The following is an 18,913-nucleotide window of genomic DNA, read 5'->3' as shown; positions in this document are numbered from 1 at the left end:
ATCACCATGGACTCATAGATAATTATCTTATTCTTTTGGTTCCAATGCAATATATTTTTTTATTTTGTTACTTAAATTGTTCTGGGGTTGGCCATTGGGAGCTCTTTGTCTTTTGGACTTGCCCACTCCCCCCACCCCCACCCAGCACTTCCTTACTTTTGGGCATTACAAGATGTCCCAGGCTCATCTGACATTTTCTCTCCATCAGCACTAGGATCAGGTCATTTCTCCAGGGAGCCTGGCTCCTTTTGTGGGAGAATGACTGGGTTACACTCGATGCTACCGGCTGTCACTACTTTGAGACCCTCTCAGTGGACAGAGCTAGGAGATAGATGTTTGTGTACTGACCCATGTACGCACACAAACATACAGTGGGGTCTTGACTTACGAGTTTAATTCGTTCGGAGACGGAGCTCGTTAAGGAGCTCGTTAACTCAAATTACTCTATCAAATCGGCGGAGAGACAGCTGGTATCTCAAAAACTCGTTAGTCGGGACACTCGTAAGTCAAGGCCCCACTGTATACACATTTATCTACTTGTATGTATGTATGTGTACTTATATAGGAACATGAGTTTGTACTGACTTCTCTGCCTCTAACATCGTATCTTCTCAGGGTTCATTCAGCTTCCTCCCCACCCGCCGGTTTATCTGTAGCTTCTCCTCTGACAGTGAAGAATCTGGCTCATGTTATTTATCATTTATTTACCGATTTGACCAACCCTGGTTTACACATAAAGTAGATTTAAAGTTGATAATCCACACCCTTGTAAGAAACAAATTTACCACTTAGAGTGCACTGTTTTTATGTAGTCCTTTTTGTCTTAGTTTTACAGTACCCATTCAGAATACCATTTCCAGTTGCTTTGGTCAACTTTCCCATCTCTCTAGCGAGGTTCTGTCACATGCATTTGTAACCTAACTAACATTTATTTTCATAGCCTCCATTAAATCCTTGATCATTTGGTTAAGATGATGTGTCTTCCAGGGATTACATCCTGGGATTTCCTGAACATCCCAGGGTTTCCCCCCTCTAAATTTGCACTAACTAGAGTTAATTCTTGAAGGTGTACTGTTTTATGGGTTTCTGCAAATGCAGACTCTTGTATCCATCACCCCAATACCATATATAACAGTTCCATTGTTCTAAAATGAATTCCTCACCCTCCCTCAACCCCTGGTAACCACTGATTTATTTTCTATCCCTACAGTTTTGCCTTTCCCATAATATCGTAAAAATGGAATAAAACATGTAGCCTTGACTTCTTTCATTTAAAATGTATTTTTAAGATTCACCCATGTTACATTCATTGCTTTTTATTGATAAGGAGGCATTGTATGGGTGTATGACGATTTGTTTATTCATTCACCTGAAGGACATCTTGGTTGTTTCCAGTTTTGGGTGTAAATAAATAAGAATGGAATTGCTGGGTCATATGGCAATTACTGGTACATGCTTAACTTTAAAATAGACTGCTAAACTGTTTTTGCAGAGTGACAATACTATTTTGCATTCCCACTGGCAGTGTCTGAGAGTTCCTGTTGAATATTTGGTATGATCAGTTGGTTTTTAGCCGTTCTAATAGGTGTGTAATGGTATTGCATCATAGCTTAATTTGTATTTACCTAATGACTAATGATGTTGAACATTTTTTCATGTTTGTCATCTGTGTATCTTTTTTCTTTTTTTAAAAATAAACTGATATTTCGAGAGAGAGAGGAAGGTAAAGGGAGAGAAACATCAATGAAATCGATCCGCTGCCTCCCGCACGCCCACTGCAGGACAGAGCCCACCACCTGGCCATGTGCCCTGACTGGCAATCAAGCCAGTGACTTCTCTGTGCATGGAACCACGCTCAACCAACTGCGCCACACCTGCCAGGGCTGTATATCTTTGGTGATTTCTTTTCCTTGTAGATTTTTTGCCCTCTTAAAAAAATTGGGTCATTGCCCTGGCTGGTGTGGCTCAGTGGCAGAGCGTCAGCCCACGTACTGAAGAGTCGAGAGTTGATTCCGGTCAAGAGCACGTACCTGTGTTGTAGGTTCATTCCCTGGCCCCTGCAATGGAAAAAAATCAATGGGAAAAATATCCTCAGGTGAGGATTAACAACAACAAAAATTGGGTTATCTTTTTATTTTGAGTGCTGTGTGTGTGTTTTTAATGTGTGGCATTTTGTTTTGTTTTGTTTTGTTTTAGAGAGAGAAGAAGGGAAGGGACAGAGATAGAGAGATAGAAACATCAATGAGAGAGAAACACATTGATCAGCTGCCTCCTGCAGGCCCCCTACTAGGGTTTGAGCCTGCAACCCAGCATGTGCCCTGACTGGTAATCTAGTTGGATGCTTAACCACTGAGCCACACCGGCCAGGCTGTTGTTGAGTTTTAAGAGGTGAGTTTTCTCTTATTGAGCTGGGTAGGACTTCTCTTACAATGCTCAAAGGAGTGATGAGAGAGTACAGACTTGCCTTGTTCCCAAATTTAAGGGCAAAGCATTCAGTCCCTCCCCATTAATTATGATGTTGGCTGAAGGGTTACTTGGAGATATCATTTATCAGGTTAGGAAAGTTTCCTTCTATTCCTGGTTTGCTGAGGGTTTTTTGTGTGTGTGTTTTTTTATCCATGAATGATGAATTTTGTCAGGAATTTTATGAATATAATAAGATGATACGATTTTTCTTATTTTATTGTCAATATGATGAATTGCATTGATTGGTTTTTAAATACTGAACTAGCCATGAGATGAACCTCATTTGATCATGATGTATTAGCCTTTTTATATCTCGCTGGATTTTAGTGGGTCATTAGGGAAGATCAAATTAAAACCACAATGGGCGATCCATTATAGTCCATTAAAATGGCTATAACAAAAAAGACAGATGACAACAATTGTTGGGGAGGATGTGGAGAAATTGGACCCCTCATATATATTGCTGGGGGGTATGTAATAAATATGGTGTGGCCACTTTGGAAAACAGTTTGGCAATTCCTCAGAATGCTAAATATAGACTTACCTTAAGTAACCCAGAAATTCCACTGCTCGGTATATACCCAAGAGAAATGAAAACATATGTCCACACATAAACTTGTGCACAAATGTGTAGCAGCATTATTCATAATAGCCGAAAAGTTGAAACAACCCAGATGTTCATCAGCTGATGAATGGATAAACAACTGTGGCATATCCATACAGTGGAATAGCATTCAGCAATGAAAAGGAATAAAGAACTGACATGCTCATGGGTAAACCAAAAACAAACGTTATACTAAGGGAAAGAAGCTACTCATTGAATGAGTCATAGTCCCTGTGTGATTCCATCTGTGTGAAATGACCAGCATAGGCAAAGCCACGGAGTCAGATTATCGGTTGCCTCGCACATGGCTTTTCTTCTGCTATGTCTTCAGTGTGCGAGTTTGCGCTCCTCTAGGTAAGAGGTTGGGTGGGTTTGAGACTTGTTGCAGCAGAGGCTGCAAGTCCTATGAATAGTACTGGTTCGTTTCCCTGCTTGGCTGTAGGTCTCCCTTTCTCTTGCTCCCCAGAGAGTCTCTCCCAGCTCCCTCCGGCTTCCACTTTTCACTGCACACTTGCTAGCATTTGCGTTAATGGTGGGAAAGGGCATTTTCTGATGCTCTGAGTAACATCAGTCTTACACAGGCCTTGGAACCCGGGGCTCGAGAGTGTGGCCTCCTTGCCTTTTCTAGAAGTGAAGCTGGACTTAGCACGTATTCCTGCCCTCTCCAGGGGTAGAGAGCGCTTTTATTTTCCTGTTCCCTTTCCCCGCTGCAACGGGGTTTCCACCACTGCCTCCAGGCTATACTTCTCTGCCTTTCTCCTGCAATTTAATTCTTTGATTTCCTAGCAGAAATAGGGAACATGAAATCGGGCAGCGTTTCGTTGGTGGCTGTCGGTTTCCTCCCACCAGTGCCCTCAGGCTGTGAATTTTGTTGACTTCCACTGAAAAGTAAGGCTTTTTCCCCTCAGAGGGGCTATCAGCCTACACGGAGTTTCAGCAGTAGCTCCTGTTGATCTTCTCTAGCCAGCCCCGCAGGGGAACTTTCTCAAGGTTCTTCCCAGTCTTCCTGATGAGCCTGCAGGGTTCCTGGGTGGGGGGGACCTAAAAAGGGTTTGAACCTTCCAATGTCTGCAGCTCCCAGGGCTTCCCGCTTCCTCACTAGCTCACATGCGGCCTTGACCAATTCATTAAAAATGCTTAGTGTTCTTGCCTAACTTTGTCCTGGGTAGCGAATGCTCAGGTCCAGTTTCTCCCCACAGTTGCCTGTCCCCAACGTTCAGCTTTCAGGGTAGCTGTTTGCTCATGACCTCAGTTCTCCAGCAGGTTCAAGAAGAGTTGTTAGTCGTCTGTTTGTCCAGCTTTTTTCTTGTTGTAAGGGTAGGAGCGATGTTATTTTTGTGTTTGTTTTTGTTGTTGTTGTTTTGTTTGTTTGTTTGTTTTCCCCCCAACTATCATTATTAGCTGAAACTGGAAGTCCTGTGGTTTCTTTTGACGAACATGGGTCCCTAATTCTGGTGAAGCCAAATGTGCCTTTTTTCTTGGTTTGTACTTTTCATGTTTTGTTGATTGACAATTGCTTATGAATGAATTCTTTTCACAGACACACATATTAAGGCAAAATAAACTCTGCTATAGACATTTCTTGTAAGGTTAGAATATTTGACCCTTGCATTGAGGCTTGGAGTTTCTTTGTGAGTGAATTTTAACTACCAATTTAATTTCTTTGTGAATATAGGACAAGTTATTATTTCTATTTCTTCTTGAGTCACTCTGATAAGTTGTATTTTTCTTAGGAATTTGTCCATCTCATCTGCTTCAAATTTATCAGCATTTGCTCATAATGGCCAATACTATAAATAACTGTTATTATAGTTCATATTTTGTATTTATGCCTTCTGGGTTATTTTCCTTTTGATCAACGTCACCAAAGTCTTTACTATTTTATTAGTTAATTAAAATATCTATTTTTGGCTTTGTTGATATTTGCTATTATTGTCTCTTAGTTTCTATTTCATTGATTTCTGCTTTTCCCTTTATTATTTCATTCCTACTATTTTTCTTTGGGTTTATTTTGCAGCTTTCCATGATCAAGTTGAAGAGTCTATAAAGGACCAGACCTGAGCCGGTCCTAAAACAGATATGTGTAAATTACAAGGTGGCCACACCCTCAGCCCACCTGTTCCTGCCATACTGCCACCTTCCCTCACCTCATACCTGAAAGTCTCAAAGAAAGGTAGTTCCCCGTGATCAGTTGTCTGAGAAAGGGAAAGTTTTGTTGATGTATGTAATATGCTAGGACCTGGCAAGAGTGGACAGCTGTGGGATAAAGGCCCAATTGAGGGGAGACCCTAAAGAATAGTGTAAAAAGTTCTTCCAATGGGCAGGACTTTGAATAGTATATTTCATGATTTTTTTTTTTAATTGAAGGTAAGCTACACTGAGGTGAGGATCTGACCAAATTTATAGGTAATAACTAATGATTTTTTGATAGGTGTTTAGGAACTTAGGATAGTGAATGGAGGATCGGTGCAAGGAGTTTTACGGAAGCGTCATAGAGGTGGACTTCTTGGGATAGAACTGGAGGATTTTTTTCTCACTCTCGATAATCAGGTGGACAAGATGCCCATTGTGCCCCTCAGTAAGTTTCTCTCTGCCTCCACCTAATCATGATTGCTCTGGGGGCTCATGAACAAGTGGCCGTGGTGTAGGGAGGCAGCTAAAGCAGACACATCTCGATCTGAGTATGTTTTCCCAGATGCCATGTTCTGTCAGCAACACGAGGCATGGACGTATAGAGTGCCTTAGTCACCATCATGGTATTCCACAGAGCACACGGCGTCACCCAGGAATTCATTCAGGGCAAAATAGGAGCCTTAACCTTACAAGGTGTATTCATCTTACTATGAATCCTACATGTGGTGACATAATGTAGCAGTGGGGAATGTGGACGGAGCCCAGGGACCCTCTGTGGTGCCTCCCAGTATGTTAACACACAGGCATAACAAGAAATGGGGAAGCTCTCACTGATGGCATCCCTGAAGACTGAGCTCTCTCGTTGGTATCTAGCACTAATGGTGTCAGGGGTGCAAACTGAAGCCAGCCATGCTCAGTGCTGGTGGAAGTGGTGTCTTCACCAGCCAAGTTCAGGAGAAGAGTTCTGGGTGCAGTTTATGACTTAAGCCTCATGCTTCAGCCATCTCAAGTGATTTTGTTAACTAACTCATTATCTTTTTAATAAATTCATTTTCTGCTTAAAGCAGAGTTGACTTCTAAGAACCCTGGTTTTTATAGTGGAATAAGTGGGGTTGGGGGAGCAGATTAGAAGGTTCAATTGTGTTTGAGTCCTAATCCCCAATACCTGGTACCTGGGAATGTGACCTTATTTGGAAATAGCCTTTGCAGATGTAGTCAAGGTGGGCCTTAAATCCAATGACTGCCACTGGTATACTTTTCCTCCCATTTCCCCACACAGCCTTCTCCTTGTTATCCTTTGAGTCTTAGCATAACAGTCACCTCTGAGCTCCTTTCCTTAGCGCTCTCTCTAAACAGCTCCGCCGTGTTCTCTGTATCATTCCCTTGTTCATGCCACAAGAATCCGAGATTCCGAAGTTCTGTCTACTTGTTTAATCGCTGCCTTACTCACTGGGATGGAAGCTTCCTGAGGCTATGGATTATGTTTTATTCATCGTTGCATCCCAGGGCCCAACAGAGAACCCGTCATCGAAGGGCTCCCTCAATAAATAATTTGCTAAACAAACAAGTAGAGGACCTTCATTCCCCGATCCCCTGACAAGGTTAAGCTACCACGCTAAGCAGTCCACGCACACTGCACTCTCCCTCCTTCGCGGTCTCACTGTTACTCTTCAGGAGTCATTTGTCACGTTAGCTTGATTGTCAGTTTCTCCCTCCAGATTGCACAGCCCTGAGAACAGGCATGTCTCTCTCCTGCTTAGAACAGGGCTGTTCAACAAGCAGGAGTCTGTTGGGTCTCCTCAGGGTCATGAGCCTGGGAGCTGGGGAAGGAGGCCCAGTGACCCCGTGGCCTGGGTCTGTGGGGGGCGGATTGAAAACTTCAAGGGCCCGTGCATGGGGCCGAAGGGGAGCAGGGAGTCCACGGTGGCTCCACATGCACCGGGACTAGCTGGCCCGCCTTTCATTCGGCAGTTTCCCGTGACTTTGCTTCACTCTCTGTCTCCCCGTGAGAGGCTTCTTGAACCTCAGAAAAATCTGGGCATGTCAAGGGCCAGGCCTTCAGGGAGGCGGATGGCAGAGACAGAGCAAGGCCCCTCGGTCCTGGGGAAGCTGGGGAAAAGGGCAGAGAACACTGCCAGCTAACACCCTAACTCGTTCTGTGTTGTCTTTGTGAACAGGCACCGCGACGACAGCCACATCTACAGCCACAGGCAAGCCAAGCGCGGTTCCAACTACAGTCACACAAAGCGCAACTGTAGCACCGGGAGGAGATCAGGGCACATCACCCAGTGGCTCAGGGGTGGCTCCAGCCCCAGCCACGCAAAGCACAACAACAGCATCCAGTGGCGGAGATACGAAAGCAGACTCAGGCGGCACTACCACTCCTGCGGGTGGCCCAAAGCAAAGTTCAGGCCAGACCACACCTGTCCCAACGGCTGCCCCAACGACGAAGCCCAGGACAGAACCCACAAGCATCCCGAATGAAATGAAAACTACAACTCAAGCTGGGGCCCCAAGTAGTGTTACTACGAACATCATGACCATGAAGAAAGGACTTCAGGCGACCACTCAACCTGCACATGTGGTTAACACCCCAGGTCCCACTTCTGCTGGCCCTTCCTTGACCACCTCAAGCACTCGACCACCGACCCCGGGCCCTGGGGCTCAGAGTCCCCCAGGGAGCTCTCCTGAGGGGCCAAACAAAATGACGATGGCTTCCGGTAGCCCAGGCACCACACCGACGGGGGTTGCAGGCACACCTCAGGGGACACCTACCCCACCAGGTAAGTAATGCCTTTTATTTTCAAGCAAGAAGAAACTTTTATTTTTCATTTTTTTAATATTCAGCCGAGGATATTTTTTATTGGTTTTTAGAGAGAGAGGAAGGGGAGGGAGGGAGGCAGAGAAAGAGAGAGAGAGAGAGAAGGCCATCAATGAGAGAGAGAGAGAGAAAGAGAGAGAGAGAGAGAAACATAGATCAGTTGTCTCCTGTATGCACCCCAGTTGGGGATCAAACCTGCAACCTTTTGGTGTATAGAATGATGCTCCAACCTACTGAGCCATCCAGGCAGAGCAAGAGACTTAAATACTCAGAACCTATGCAGTTGCTCAGCTGGAAGACGGAGATCCATGCTCAGGGTTAAACATTGTTTTTTGTTTTTTTTTTCAATATATTTTATTGATTTTTCACAGAGAGGAAGGGAGAGAGATAGTTAGAAACATCGATGAGAGAGAAACATCGATCAGCTGCCTCCTGCACATCTCCTACTGGGGATGTGTCCGCAACCCAGGTACATGCCCTTGACCGGAATCGAACCTGGGACCTTTCAGTCCGCAGGCCCACGCTCTATCCACTGAGCCAAACCGGTTCCGGCTAAACATTGTTAAAGACATGCCACCTTCACTCAGCCCGATGTGTTCTGAGCGTCGATGCTGTGCCCTGCCCGGCTGAGCACAGACACAAGCCAACTGTCTGCTCGTGGGCGAGACTCATGGGTGGCAGTGGCGAGGTATTAGAAGTCCTCCAGAGCAGCCTTTCTCCAGTGTGTTTGACGGCAGTCTATAAGGAATACATGTTGGTTTTACACCGCGATGCAGGGCACACACATGTAAAATGCATGTAACGCACACATAACTGATACAAGTTTTTACTAATCAGGGCTTATCCTTACCAGATGTGTCACACCCTGATATTTCCTAGTTCATTCCATTTCCTCTTTCTTTCTCAGTGCTGGTCTTAACCCAGTAAATTGATTTCGGAACTCACTGATGGGTCATGAGCCTCCAGGTCATGACTTCTGAGTGCAAGCCTCAGGATCTGCATTTTCAAGCTTCCCCCAGGTAGCCAGGCGCTTACCGAGGTGCTTACTGCCACGCCAGGAGAGGGTGGTCGAATCCTGCTGTAAGAGCAAGGGCTCTGCATCCGGTGCGGCTGGATTCAAATCCTGGCTCGGCCACTTGTTAGCATAGGACATTAGGCAAACCTCCGAGCTGGTAGTCATGGTACCTGCCTCCTAGGGTTGTTGTGAGGATCCACTAAGAAAGTACCTTTGAGGCACTTAGGACAGTCCCTCCAGGAAGTCAGCGCCTCGGTGCGTGTTAGCTGTTGCTGCTGATGTCACTGTCATTGTTGTTACTCCTTTCCTCCAGTTCTCACGCGGGCTCCTCCAGTCCAGCCCACCCTGCCCCAGGTTGCAGGAATTGCCCTCTGCCTTCTTCCTCCTGGTTTGCTCACTCCCGCTTGCAGCCCAGGTGGGCTGGGGGTGGGGTGGAGGTGGGGGGAGAAGACCAAAGGACCCGAGGAAACTAAGAACAAGAAAGGCTGGCCTTTTCTCTTAACGCTACCACTCATCTTTTCTCACGACCTTTGTTTTCCCAATTACAGCTCCATTGGCTACCTCACAAGGAAAACAACCAGTCTCCAGCAATGTGCCAGCCATCACGGGGACCCTTTCCTCCGTCGCTGGGCCCTCTACTGGGGCCTCTACGTCTGAGCCCCTGCAGCAGGCAGCAGCTTCATCAGGACCCGCGGCCACGCCTCCTGGGGGACCCACAGGCTCCAGCACTCCGCTGGCTCCCACTGCCCCCCAAGACTCCAGCATCCGTTCTTCCCCCTCAGCGCCTGGGAATGACAGGGTAAGTCCGGCAGGGATGGGCCGCAGAGAGCCCAGACCCGGGTGGGGAGAAGGGGCTCTCTCCTCTTCCCTTCAGCCCCGGCCCCGGGCTAAGGCAGCAGGAGCAGCCATCCAATGGCCCTGCTCCCTCCTGGCTTTGCTAGGCGCTGGCTTAGACGGGCGGGCGGGACACACCCAGCTCTGACACTCTGGCCCAGCCACGCTCCCTCTCCTCTCCCGGTGCCAGGAACTCCTTGGTCTCACCCACCCAGGGGGAGGGGGGAGGAGTCAAAGACGAGGTCCTGTCTGCCTCAGCCTGTACCTTAATCCAGTGGCTTCTTACAGGTAAAATGTGAGCCTCCGGAAAGGCTGAATGAGAAGATGCTCATCCTGAACCTCACAAAAACCAGCCTCTGTGTGAGTGCCTCGCTAACCCGCACCCCCCCCCCCCCATTCTCACCCCCAAGTGCAGCTCAGCAGCAGCAGGGTTAAGGGAGGTGGGAACGAAGTTCCTTCAGAAAAGGGGCTGAGACGCGTTCGCTTTCCTGGCCTTGTTTTGTCCTATTAGGAAGTAGCCCCATCCCGTCTTATAGAGGGAGGAAATGGGGTTCAGGTGCCGTAACCCCCCGGGCTGCGGCAGGGCCAGGAGCACCAGGCGTCCTGTCCTGGGCTTTCACTGCGCAACTGTTCACATGCTCTGAGCATCGGGAAACCCCGGTCCCAGTTCTTGTTTGCCTCTAGCTCGGGTAACGGTCAGTCTATCTCTGTGGGCTTCGAGGCCTCGAGTCAAAATGAGAAGTTTGGTCTGCTAACTCACCCTGTTCTTCCCTATCGCCTGGTTTTCTGTTTCCTGGTCCATGGCCTCATGAAAACCAGAGAGAATCTTCCTTTAACCTGAGGAGGCAGAGCTCCTGAGCATCAGAGAGCCATTGCCAAGTCGTTCTCCCACGCGGAGTGGTGCGTGCGTGCACTGGAGGGGGTGGCATGAAGGCCAGAGTGTAGCCTTGTGTGCCCTCAGGCCACCGGTCTCTCCAAGGGTTTTACTCAGCAACGACCAGTAAGTGGCCGAGCCCTGCGAGTGCAGGTGATGGGTGGCTCACTGCTGCCCTCTCCTGGTCAGCGCGTGTTTTTGCGAACACCCCTGGGAACTAGAACAGAACACGGTTGCTAAAGAACAGAGAACTTGGGTTCGCGGCACTTTAATGCCGCCTGTACTTTCTGCAGTTGTTTCCTTTTGGGCGCCCACTTTGCTGGCGTTTTCCAAGCGAACGTTACAAAAGCATACATTCAGACGAGAGTTTGAAAAGGGGAGCAGTGTTCCCCTGAGGTTGGGCGTACGGGACCAGGCAGGAGTCTCCTTGTTGGCAGGCTGTCACTGGGTGTGAGGAGCACTTTCCCCCGTTGCTGTGAAAGGCAGGTGGAAAGCCTGGGTCCTTACCTGGCGTCAGGCTGGGGAATTAGTAAGCCTAGGAAATTCCAGTCGAAACCCAGCAGTTGGTTTGGGGGTTCCTGAGGTCAGCCAAACCAAGAGTCCTTTCTTCATCTCGGTCCCTTATTCCAAAACCAGGTCAGAGAAACGCCAGCTCGGTGCCTCTAGATGGCGTGACAGGACTGGCCAAAAGCTGCCACACTTTGCTTCTTCACCCCGCTGCCCTAAGGCGTGTCAGCCGGGCTCTGTCTCCCTAGGAATATAGAAAGCCCCCTTCCGAGATGTCCCCTTCTGCATCTTCAAGATACTCCCCGGTTCCCTGTTCAGTGACGGCCCCGCCTTTCATGCTGTCAGCCTGCTGATGGCTTCAGTGGGTCTTATTCCAGGGAATAGGCACATGTTTCAATTCTGGGGTAGATAACCCTGAACCTCATGAGAGCTATGGCTTCCTCTGCTGAGGTCTGTGAACTGGGCGTCAAGGCTGGAGAGAAGCTCAGAGAGAACTGGTCTTTCCCACGGGGGCAGGAGGAGTGGCTGTACCTCCTCTAGCCCCTTCTCGGGAGAGAGATGATGAGGGGCATTAGGGTGAAAGGCCTTGTTCCACATGGACAAGATAAACAGGGTGGGGGACTGGTGGCGGAGAGGTGCACGGGGCGTGGAGGGCAGGGTCTGTCCTGCAGAACAGCACAGATCTCTTAACTCCTGGCCGGCCCAGTTGAAGCTGGAGAGGGAAACAGGTTTGTGCTTCCGAAGGGCAGCCCCACACCTGGGCTGCTGTAGGCTCCCTGAGGACTCACCTGTGGTCTCCCACTCCAGGCGGGGCACCCCGGCAGCTCTCTGGATGACAAGCTGATTACACTTCTGTGCCGAGCAGCAAAGGCCAACTTCAACCCAAGTCAAGATCAGTGCCATATACGCGTGGTGCCTGCTCTAGAAATCCAGGCCGTGGCCATCAAAGAAATCACTATCCAGAGTGAGTTGGGGGCAAAGGGGGGCTGAGCCCTTTGCGGGTGGGGATGGGGCAGGAGGGGTGACAGCTCAGGAGCCCTGGAGATGGGTCAGCGCGGTGCTCCCTCCGTTCCCTAAGGATCGTCAAGCAGGCCCCCTCCCGGGCCGCCCCAGAGGCCCCCTCCCAGGCCGCTCAGGGGGTGGGGATACAGCATGTCCTCCTGGTGGGGCCCCGTCTGTCCCTCACCAGATCACTGAGCCAGACCACTGAGGCGGCATCTCTCCCTCCCCACAGCCAAACTCCTGCCCAAGGACCTCTATGAGCCGCTGAAAGAAAAATGGGATGACCTGAAGGAGGTAAGTGGCTCCTCCCATGTGCTGGGACCGAGGGCTCAGGAGCCGGTCCCTCAGAAGTCCCCAGTTACTTTGCTCCACAGCATCTCTCTCATTGTAGAGGCACCTCTAGTTTGCCAGCATCTAGAACAGTGATGGCGAACCTTTTGAGCTCGGCGTGTCAGCATTTTGAAAAACCCTAACTTAACTCTGGTGCTGTGTCACGTGTAGAAATTTTTTGATATTTGCAACCAGAGTAAAACAAAGACTTATATTTTTGATATTTATTTTATATATTTAAATGCCACTTAACAAAGAAAAATCAACCCAAAAAAGTGAGTTCGCGTGTCACCTCTGACACGCCTGTCATAGGTTCGCCATCACTGACCTAGAAGACAGGAGGACGAGAGAGGGGACAGCAGGGCGGTGTCTTAGGCCCCACCCTGAGCAGAAGGCCTCCTGAATGAGTGGCAATTCAGAGAGAGGAGGCCCGGGACCTGTTCTCTGCCACACACCTTCCTCTCTCCTGGCCAGGTGGGAGTCAGTGACTTGCAGCTGGGGGGCCAAGGACCCCCGGAAGAGACGGAGGACCGCTTCAGCATGCCCCTCATCATCACCATCGTCTGCATGGCCTCCTTCCTGCTCCTCGTGGCAGCCCTGTACGGCTGCTGCCACCAGCGCCTCTCTCAGAGGAAGGACCAGGTGAGCACCCCCGCCCCTCGCCCCACCGTTCCCGGAGCAGAGGTCAGTGAGTGGGCCGGGGACCCTGGCAGACACCAGCCCCTCCAGGAAATGGGCACTTTCCTGGACAGTTGAAGCAGCAGCATGGTGGGAGGGAGAACGTGGGCTTTGGAGTCGAAAAGGCTTGGTTTAGCCCCGGCTCTGTCGCTCTTGTCTGTGTGACCTCGAGCGAGTCATGTAGTCTCAGCAGCAGGTTCCCCATCTGCACAGCGGGGAGGAGACCCACCGTGCGGAGCCGCTCTGAGGGGTCACTGAAGTCGGGGGGCGTAGCACGCCTTTCGAGCCAGTTCTTCCACTCGCCTCCCTGGGATTCCCATCATTCCGCTTCCACCCGGACTCCGTTCTCAGCCCTGGCTGCGCACTGGGCGAGCTTTAAAACGATCCCCAAGCCCAGCTTCCCACACGGCATTTGAAACAGAATCTCTGGATCAGGTGACGCCACTGTGCGCGCAGGGTGAATCTCAGGGCAGGTGGAGTAAGCCCTGGCTCCAGGCGGCCGCTGTCTGCGGCAGAGGGGGCTGTACGCTCTGCTGGGCCCACTGTGCTCCGCCCGGAGAGGTCCTCAGCCCCCGTCTGAATAAAGGGAGTTCCTCCCAGCGCGGTGCGGTGCGGTGAGGCAGGCGCCTGGAGAGTAAGGTTTGTGGGGAGGGGACGGAGGAGAGACTTGGGGGACTTTGGAGAGCGAAGCCCATTTCCACTCACACAAGTCACCGGGCGAAGGTGAGGTGAGCTGGGAACTTGAGGAAGCCCTTGTCCCGCTAGCCCTGAGGCAGGCCAGTCGTCAGAGTGGCCTCCAAGAGCACTTACTGCTCACACTAGCCAAATGGGGGTTCCTGGATTATAGCGGTACCAGCATTTTGAAAAACCCTAACTTAACTGCGTTACGTTAAGGGTAATAGCCCCCACAGATTACCTTTCTTCTTCACTCCTCTTCCCCACTCTAGCAACGACTCACAGAGGAGCTGCAGACGGTGGAGAATGGTTACCATGACAACCCAACACTGGAAGTGATGGAGACCTCATCAGAGATGCAGGAGAAAAAGGTGGTCAACCTGAATGGGGAGCTGGGGGACAGCTGGATCGTCCCCCTGGACAACCTGATCAAGGATGACCTGGACGAGGAGGAGGACACACACCTCTAATCAGGCCTGCTGGCGCCGCCGACAGGGCACAGAGCTCCAGACTGAACCACCTCAAGTGCCAACTGGACAGGGGAGGAGAGTCCTCCCGGCGTGAGGGAAAGACTGGGGGTAGGGGGCGAGCAGACTCAGAGGGACCCGCCCTCCAGTCCCCACAGGGCCTTAATATTTCCCTTTTCAAGCTGAACAAATCACATTCTGTCTAGATTCCTCTTGTAAAATAACCCACTAGTGCCTGAGCTCAGTGCTGCTGGAAGATGAGGAAGAGAAATAAAAGAAAGAGCCATATGAGGGACCTTAGGGATCATCTGGTAGAATCCCTTCGTTTCGCAGACGAGATGACCGAGGCCTACGGCGGGTAAGGTCCAGGTCACACAGCCACTTGGTGACAGAGTCAGGATGAAAACAGACTCCGTCAGCCCAGTGCTCATCCCCACCTTGCCACATGCTGGGATCACCGCCGCCCTCCCTCCGGAGCTGCCCTGGGCAGGGGTGAGGCTTCAGTCTACGGATGGGGCAGAAGGGAGAGCGGGGCCAGGTCCTGTCTCAGTGGGATCTGATTACTTGAAAGTCTGGGTCCCCAGTGCAGCGTCCTACCCCAGCCTCCTCTGTCAGTGTTCCCATCCCCGTTGCTCCCCCCCCTCCCTTCACTCTGCCTTGGTGCCCTGGGACTCACAAGTCATTCATGACCTTGAACCCCTTGCTCTGAATTCTGGTTTCTTAGCCTTTGCTTAGCAGGTTGGGACGTAACCCACCCAGGACTCCCAGTGTGAACGAGGTCTGCTAAGGGGTCTGTCTACAGTGAGCAGCAGGGGAAGCCCTTCCTCCCGGGGTGGCTCCACTGTGTGCCTTTGGCCTTCCGTGTCCACCGGGAACTTCCATCTACAGCAGCGACTGAAGGCAAAGTGTTCCTAGTTTGTTGTTTATTGCTCATCAGATGGGGTGAGACCCAAGCTAGGGACCCCCTTCCCCGAGATCCAGTGTGAATGAGCAGCTTCAGGAAGGACCTCCCGGGTCCCCAGCCAGCGGAGAGGTGTCCTCAAGAGACAGTCGGGTGAAACAGCCAGGAGGATGGGCTTACTCTCTCTGTCATAGGAAACTCAGGGACTTTGCAAGTTGCTGAGCGTTTTGTTATTTTGATGTGTCCATCGGTTTGATTTTCAGGCCAGCCCTCTACTGCCCAAGGCCAAAGCTCAATTTATAGGGAGACTCTCAGGCAGGTAATCTCACCGATTGGGAGCCTCCTGAGCCCCAGGGAATGTGCGGTGTGCGTTTTAAGGGAGCACGGGGCAGCCTGGGGGACCGGGCGTCTGTCTCTTCCCAGTGGCCTTGCTATTCTGCCTAGGAACCGTGTCCTAGGGGGCTGCCCAGCTGTCCTGAGTTTCTGGCGGCATCTCAGGGAAACTAAATATTTCTCAGTGGAGGGATGTTGGGGGAGCTCAGCAGTTAGGGCCATGGAGACGGCGCCTGAGGACTGGGCAGAGTGAGGCTTAATCTGACTTTCCGAGAAGAGAGAATCCTGTGTGGAGTTTGGAACATTGCCCAAGGTTTCTTGTTCCTGGGCCTCAATTCCCTGGAACCAGCCAGGAAGATGGGCAGCACTGCTCAGGAGAATGAGAAAAAGCCAGGACTCCAGAACCTAGAGGCAGGCCCTGCCATGGCTCTGATGAAGTCGGCTCTCTGCTTTGGGCTAGGTTCTTTGTTTTAAAGGGTTAGAGCTGAGGGGGAAGCTCTATGTCCTGCCCTGGCTGCCCGATTCCTTCGTCATAGCCTTTTGCCCTTTGGGCTTGGGGTTCAAGTTGGGGCCCCAATGGCTTTCCCAAGAGCTAGAGAGATTCGAGGCCAACAAGGATCCCACATCATCTGCCCTGATCCTCTAGTGTGTGGAGTTGGCAGGAGGGAGAACGATGCCCGTTTGGGGAAAAGAGGAGATCTTGCTATGCTGGGAAGATACGTTTGCTTCCTTTCTGCCCTGTGTTTGGTTCTTCCTACCCAGTGGGTCTGTCGGGGCCACTGTGGGAGGGGCCAGGATTCTCCTCCTTTGCCGATTCTGGGTCGTGTTTCCCCGGCTCGGCCTTCAGAGACAGCAAATATGTCTGAAAATTGGCCCAAGCCGCTCCCCCAGGCCTGGGTAGGGGGTGGGGAGCGATGACGCTTAGCAAAGCTTGGTCCGGAGGAATGACTGGCTCTGCTCTAGAAGCTGAGAAGCTTTGGGCTGGTCCAGAGGCTCCTTGGTTTGGTGCAGCCAAAGTGTGTTCTCTAGCCTTTGGGGCAACTTCCGAGTCCAGTCCCTGGCCTTGGCTTGCTCTTGCCACTAGACATCTATGTCAAGGCCGCACGGCCATGCCCCCGTAAAGGCCTTCCCGTCTCCTTCCTGGGTTCGAACTGCTGTGGGGAAGCCAGGTCCTGGGCTGAGGGGAGGAGCCCGCCGGGAGCACAGCTGACTGTAAGCAGGTGGTACCCACAGAGGGGTTATACACTCTTTCCTGCTGTTACACACTGGCTCCCCCGAGCCGCGTGAAAGGCCAGAAGCCGCGAATCTGACGATTGGACAAACCCCGTGGGAAGTGTGCTGCCACGAAAGCGAGAGAAGCGGCAAAGCTTTGGAAGGACGAACAGAATGTTCTGGAATCGCAAGAGAGAATACGGGTTTAATCTAGACAGATTCCTTTCCCCCCTCTTGCTGTAAAACCTAGCAGAAAGTTTTTTTAAACTACTTCTGAGCTTTATCCTTTTGGACAATATGCTGGAGAAACTTTGAAAAACGAGTTCAAGCTGATACATCTATAGGTATTTCGGTAATGTATATAAAACGGCCACGTTAACTCTCACCCAGCACGGCTTTAAGTGAGTATTCTCTGGAAAAACATTTGTAAGAGAGCTGGCTTTTTTCTCTGAACAGGAATGTAAACGTCTGTTTTACTAGAAATGATGTCTCTTGAATGAGAATGAAATAGAAGACAGGCTGATGACACAGTGTTTGTCTGGCATTGGGCATTTTCACTTGAAACTCGATCCTCACACTCCCCACAGAGTCCAGCCTGTACAGTGAGGGCTACCCTGGCTGGAAAGTGACACACCAGTCACAGGAAGGGGGCTGTAGAGACCTTGTGCAATCTTCTTGTTTTTATCTTAAACAAGAAAACCTGGAGCCCAGAAAGATAAAGTGATGTGGCCCAAGTCACATAGTTAGTGACAGAAACAGGATTAAAACCTGTGTTGGAAGCCTGCCCAGTGCTTTGTGCCCCAGAGAGAACCCCTAAATTCAGGACTGCTAATCGAGCACAGGCCACCCCCCCCCCCCCCCCACCGCCAACCCAAGGACAGAATTCCCTTCTCCATCCTGCCCTGCAGGAAGGCAGCAATAGGAACCTTACTGGTCTTCTACACTTTCTCCTAGTTAGTCAGGTCTAAGACTTAAATGAACAATTCTTTTGTCAAGAAAACAGCTTTGAATGAGCTGTTACATATGCATCTGCTACTAGCGGACCAAGGATCAAAGGGAACAAGATGAGGAAAGGCAGATTCACACAGGCCTGGTGCAACCCCAACACTGAGAGAGAAGAGGGGGTCGCTATTGGATGTGGGTCTTTCTGTAGGTAGTGGATGTTAAACCGTTTGCCCAGGAGGCCGTCTTGGTGGACAGGGGTCTGAAGTACACTGGAATTTACTGAGAAACTTCTTTGTAAAGGCTATACTTAATTATTGCCATTTTCTTACAAAAATATATTTTTGAAAACTGTATACTGTCCATTAAAGTGCTTTTGTGTAAGCTGGTTTGGTCCCAGTGTTGTGCTCTGACTGGCTCGCGTTCTTCACTTGCGCACCTGCTGCGAGTGCAGAGACCCGGCTGGGCATCTGGGCCCGGAGAGAGGAGGGGAGCTGACAGGGAGGAAGGGGAGCGCGGGGTCCTGGAGGTGACGGGGTCTCCGGATTACCGCCGGCTGCTCTAATCTCAGCACGAAGGGCCTCTGCCCCTCACAACACTGCTTTATCACTTTCACCTCTTCCCTCTGCTTCTGCGTCAGACACAGTTGTGAACCACCCAGCACCACACCCTGATCAGGTATGAAAACACCGATGGAGACAAAAATATTTAAAAAAATAAACAGAAGTTCTGCCCTGGTCCCGTTCCTGCCCACAAAAGGATCTATTGCAGTGGTTCTCAACCTTCCTAAGGCCGCGACCCTTTAATACAGTTCCTCATGTTGTGATGACCCCCAATTTCATTGTTACAAATTGAACATAATTAAAGCATAGTGATTAATCACAAAGACAATATGTAATTATATATGTGTTTTCCGATGGTCTTAGGCGACCCCTGTGAAAGGGTTGTTCGACCCCCAAAGGGGTCATGACCCACAGGTTGAGAACCGCTGATCTATTGTCACAAGAAGCCTCTGCCCGCCCTTCATCACTCGAAGATGCTCAAAGATGCCTCGATTCTCTTCCTGTAGGTGGTGTGACCTGCCTGTGTGTCCGCGCGGCCGGGAGGGACTGTCAGTCC

General features: G+C 50.4%; 1 protein-coding gene across 1 annotated transcript in view; it reads left to right on the top strand.

Annotated features, from left to right (window-relative positions):
• Positions 1 to 18,178, top strand: part of PODXL (podocalyxin like) — a 69,831-nt gene extending 51,653 nt beyond the window's left edge. The window contains exons 7-13 of the mRNA XM_059656060.1: positions 7,381 to 7,986; positions 9,588 to 9,838; positions 10,162 to 10,233; positions 12,062 to 12,218; positions 12,489 to 12,550; positions 13,061 to 13,228; positions 14,212 to 18,178. Of these exons, the coding sequence (XP_059512043.1) occupies positions 7,381 to 7,986; positions 9,588 to 9,838; positions 10,162 to 10,233; positions 12,062 to 12,218; positions 12,489 to 12,550; positions 13,061 to 13,228; positions 14,212 to 14,409 (1,514 nt within the window). The 3' untranslated portion in view covers positions 14,410 to 18,178. The remainder of the gene's footprint in view (positions 1 to 7,380; positions 7,987 to 9,587; positions 9,839 to 10,161; positions 10,234 to 12,061; positions 12,219 to 12,488; positions 12,551 to 13,060; positions 13,229 to 14,211) is intronic.
• The last annotated feature ends 735 nt before the right edge of the window (positions 18,179 to 18,913 follow it).

The sequence above is a fragment of the Myotis daubentonii genome, chromosome 10 (assembly GCF_963259705.1).
Source record: "Myotis daubentonii chromosome 10, mMyoDau2.1, whole genome shotgun sequence".
NCBI classification, from domain to species: Eukaryota; Metazoa; Chordata; class Mammalia; order Chiroptera; family Vespertilionidae; genus Myotis; species Myotis daubentonii.
This window is presented reverse-complemented; position numbering and strand designations above follow the sequence as displayed.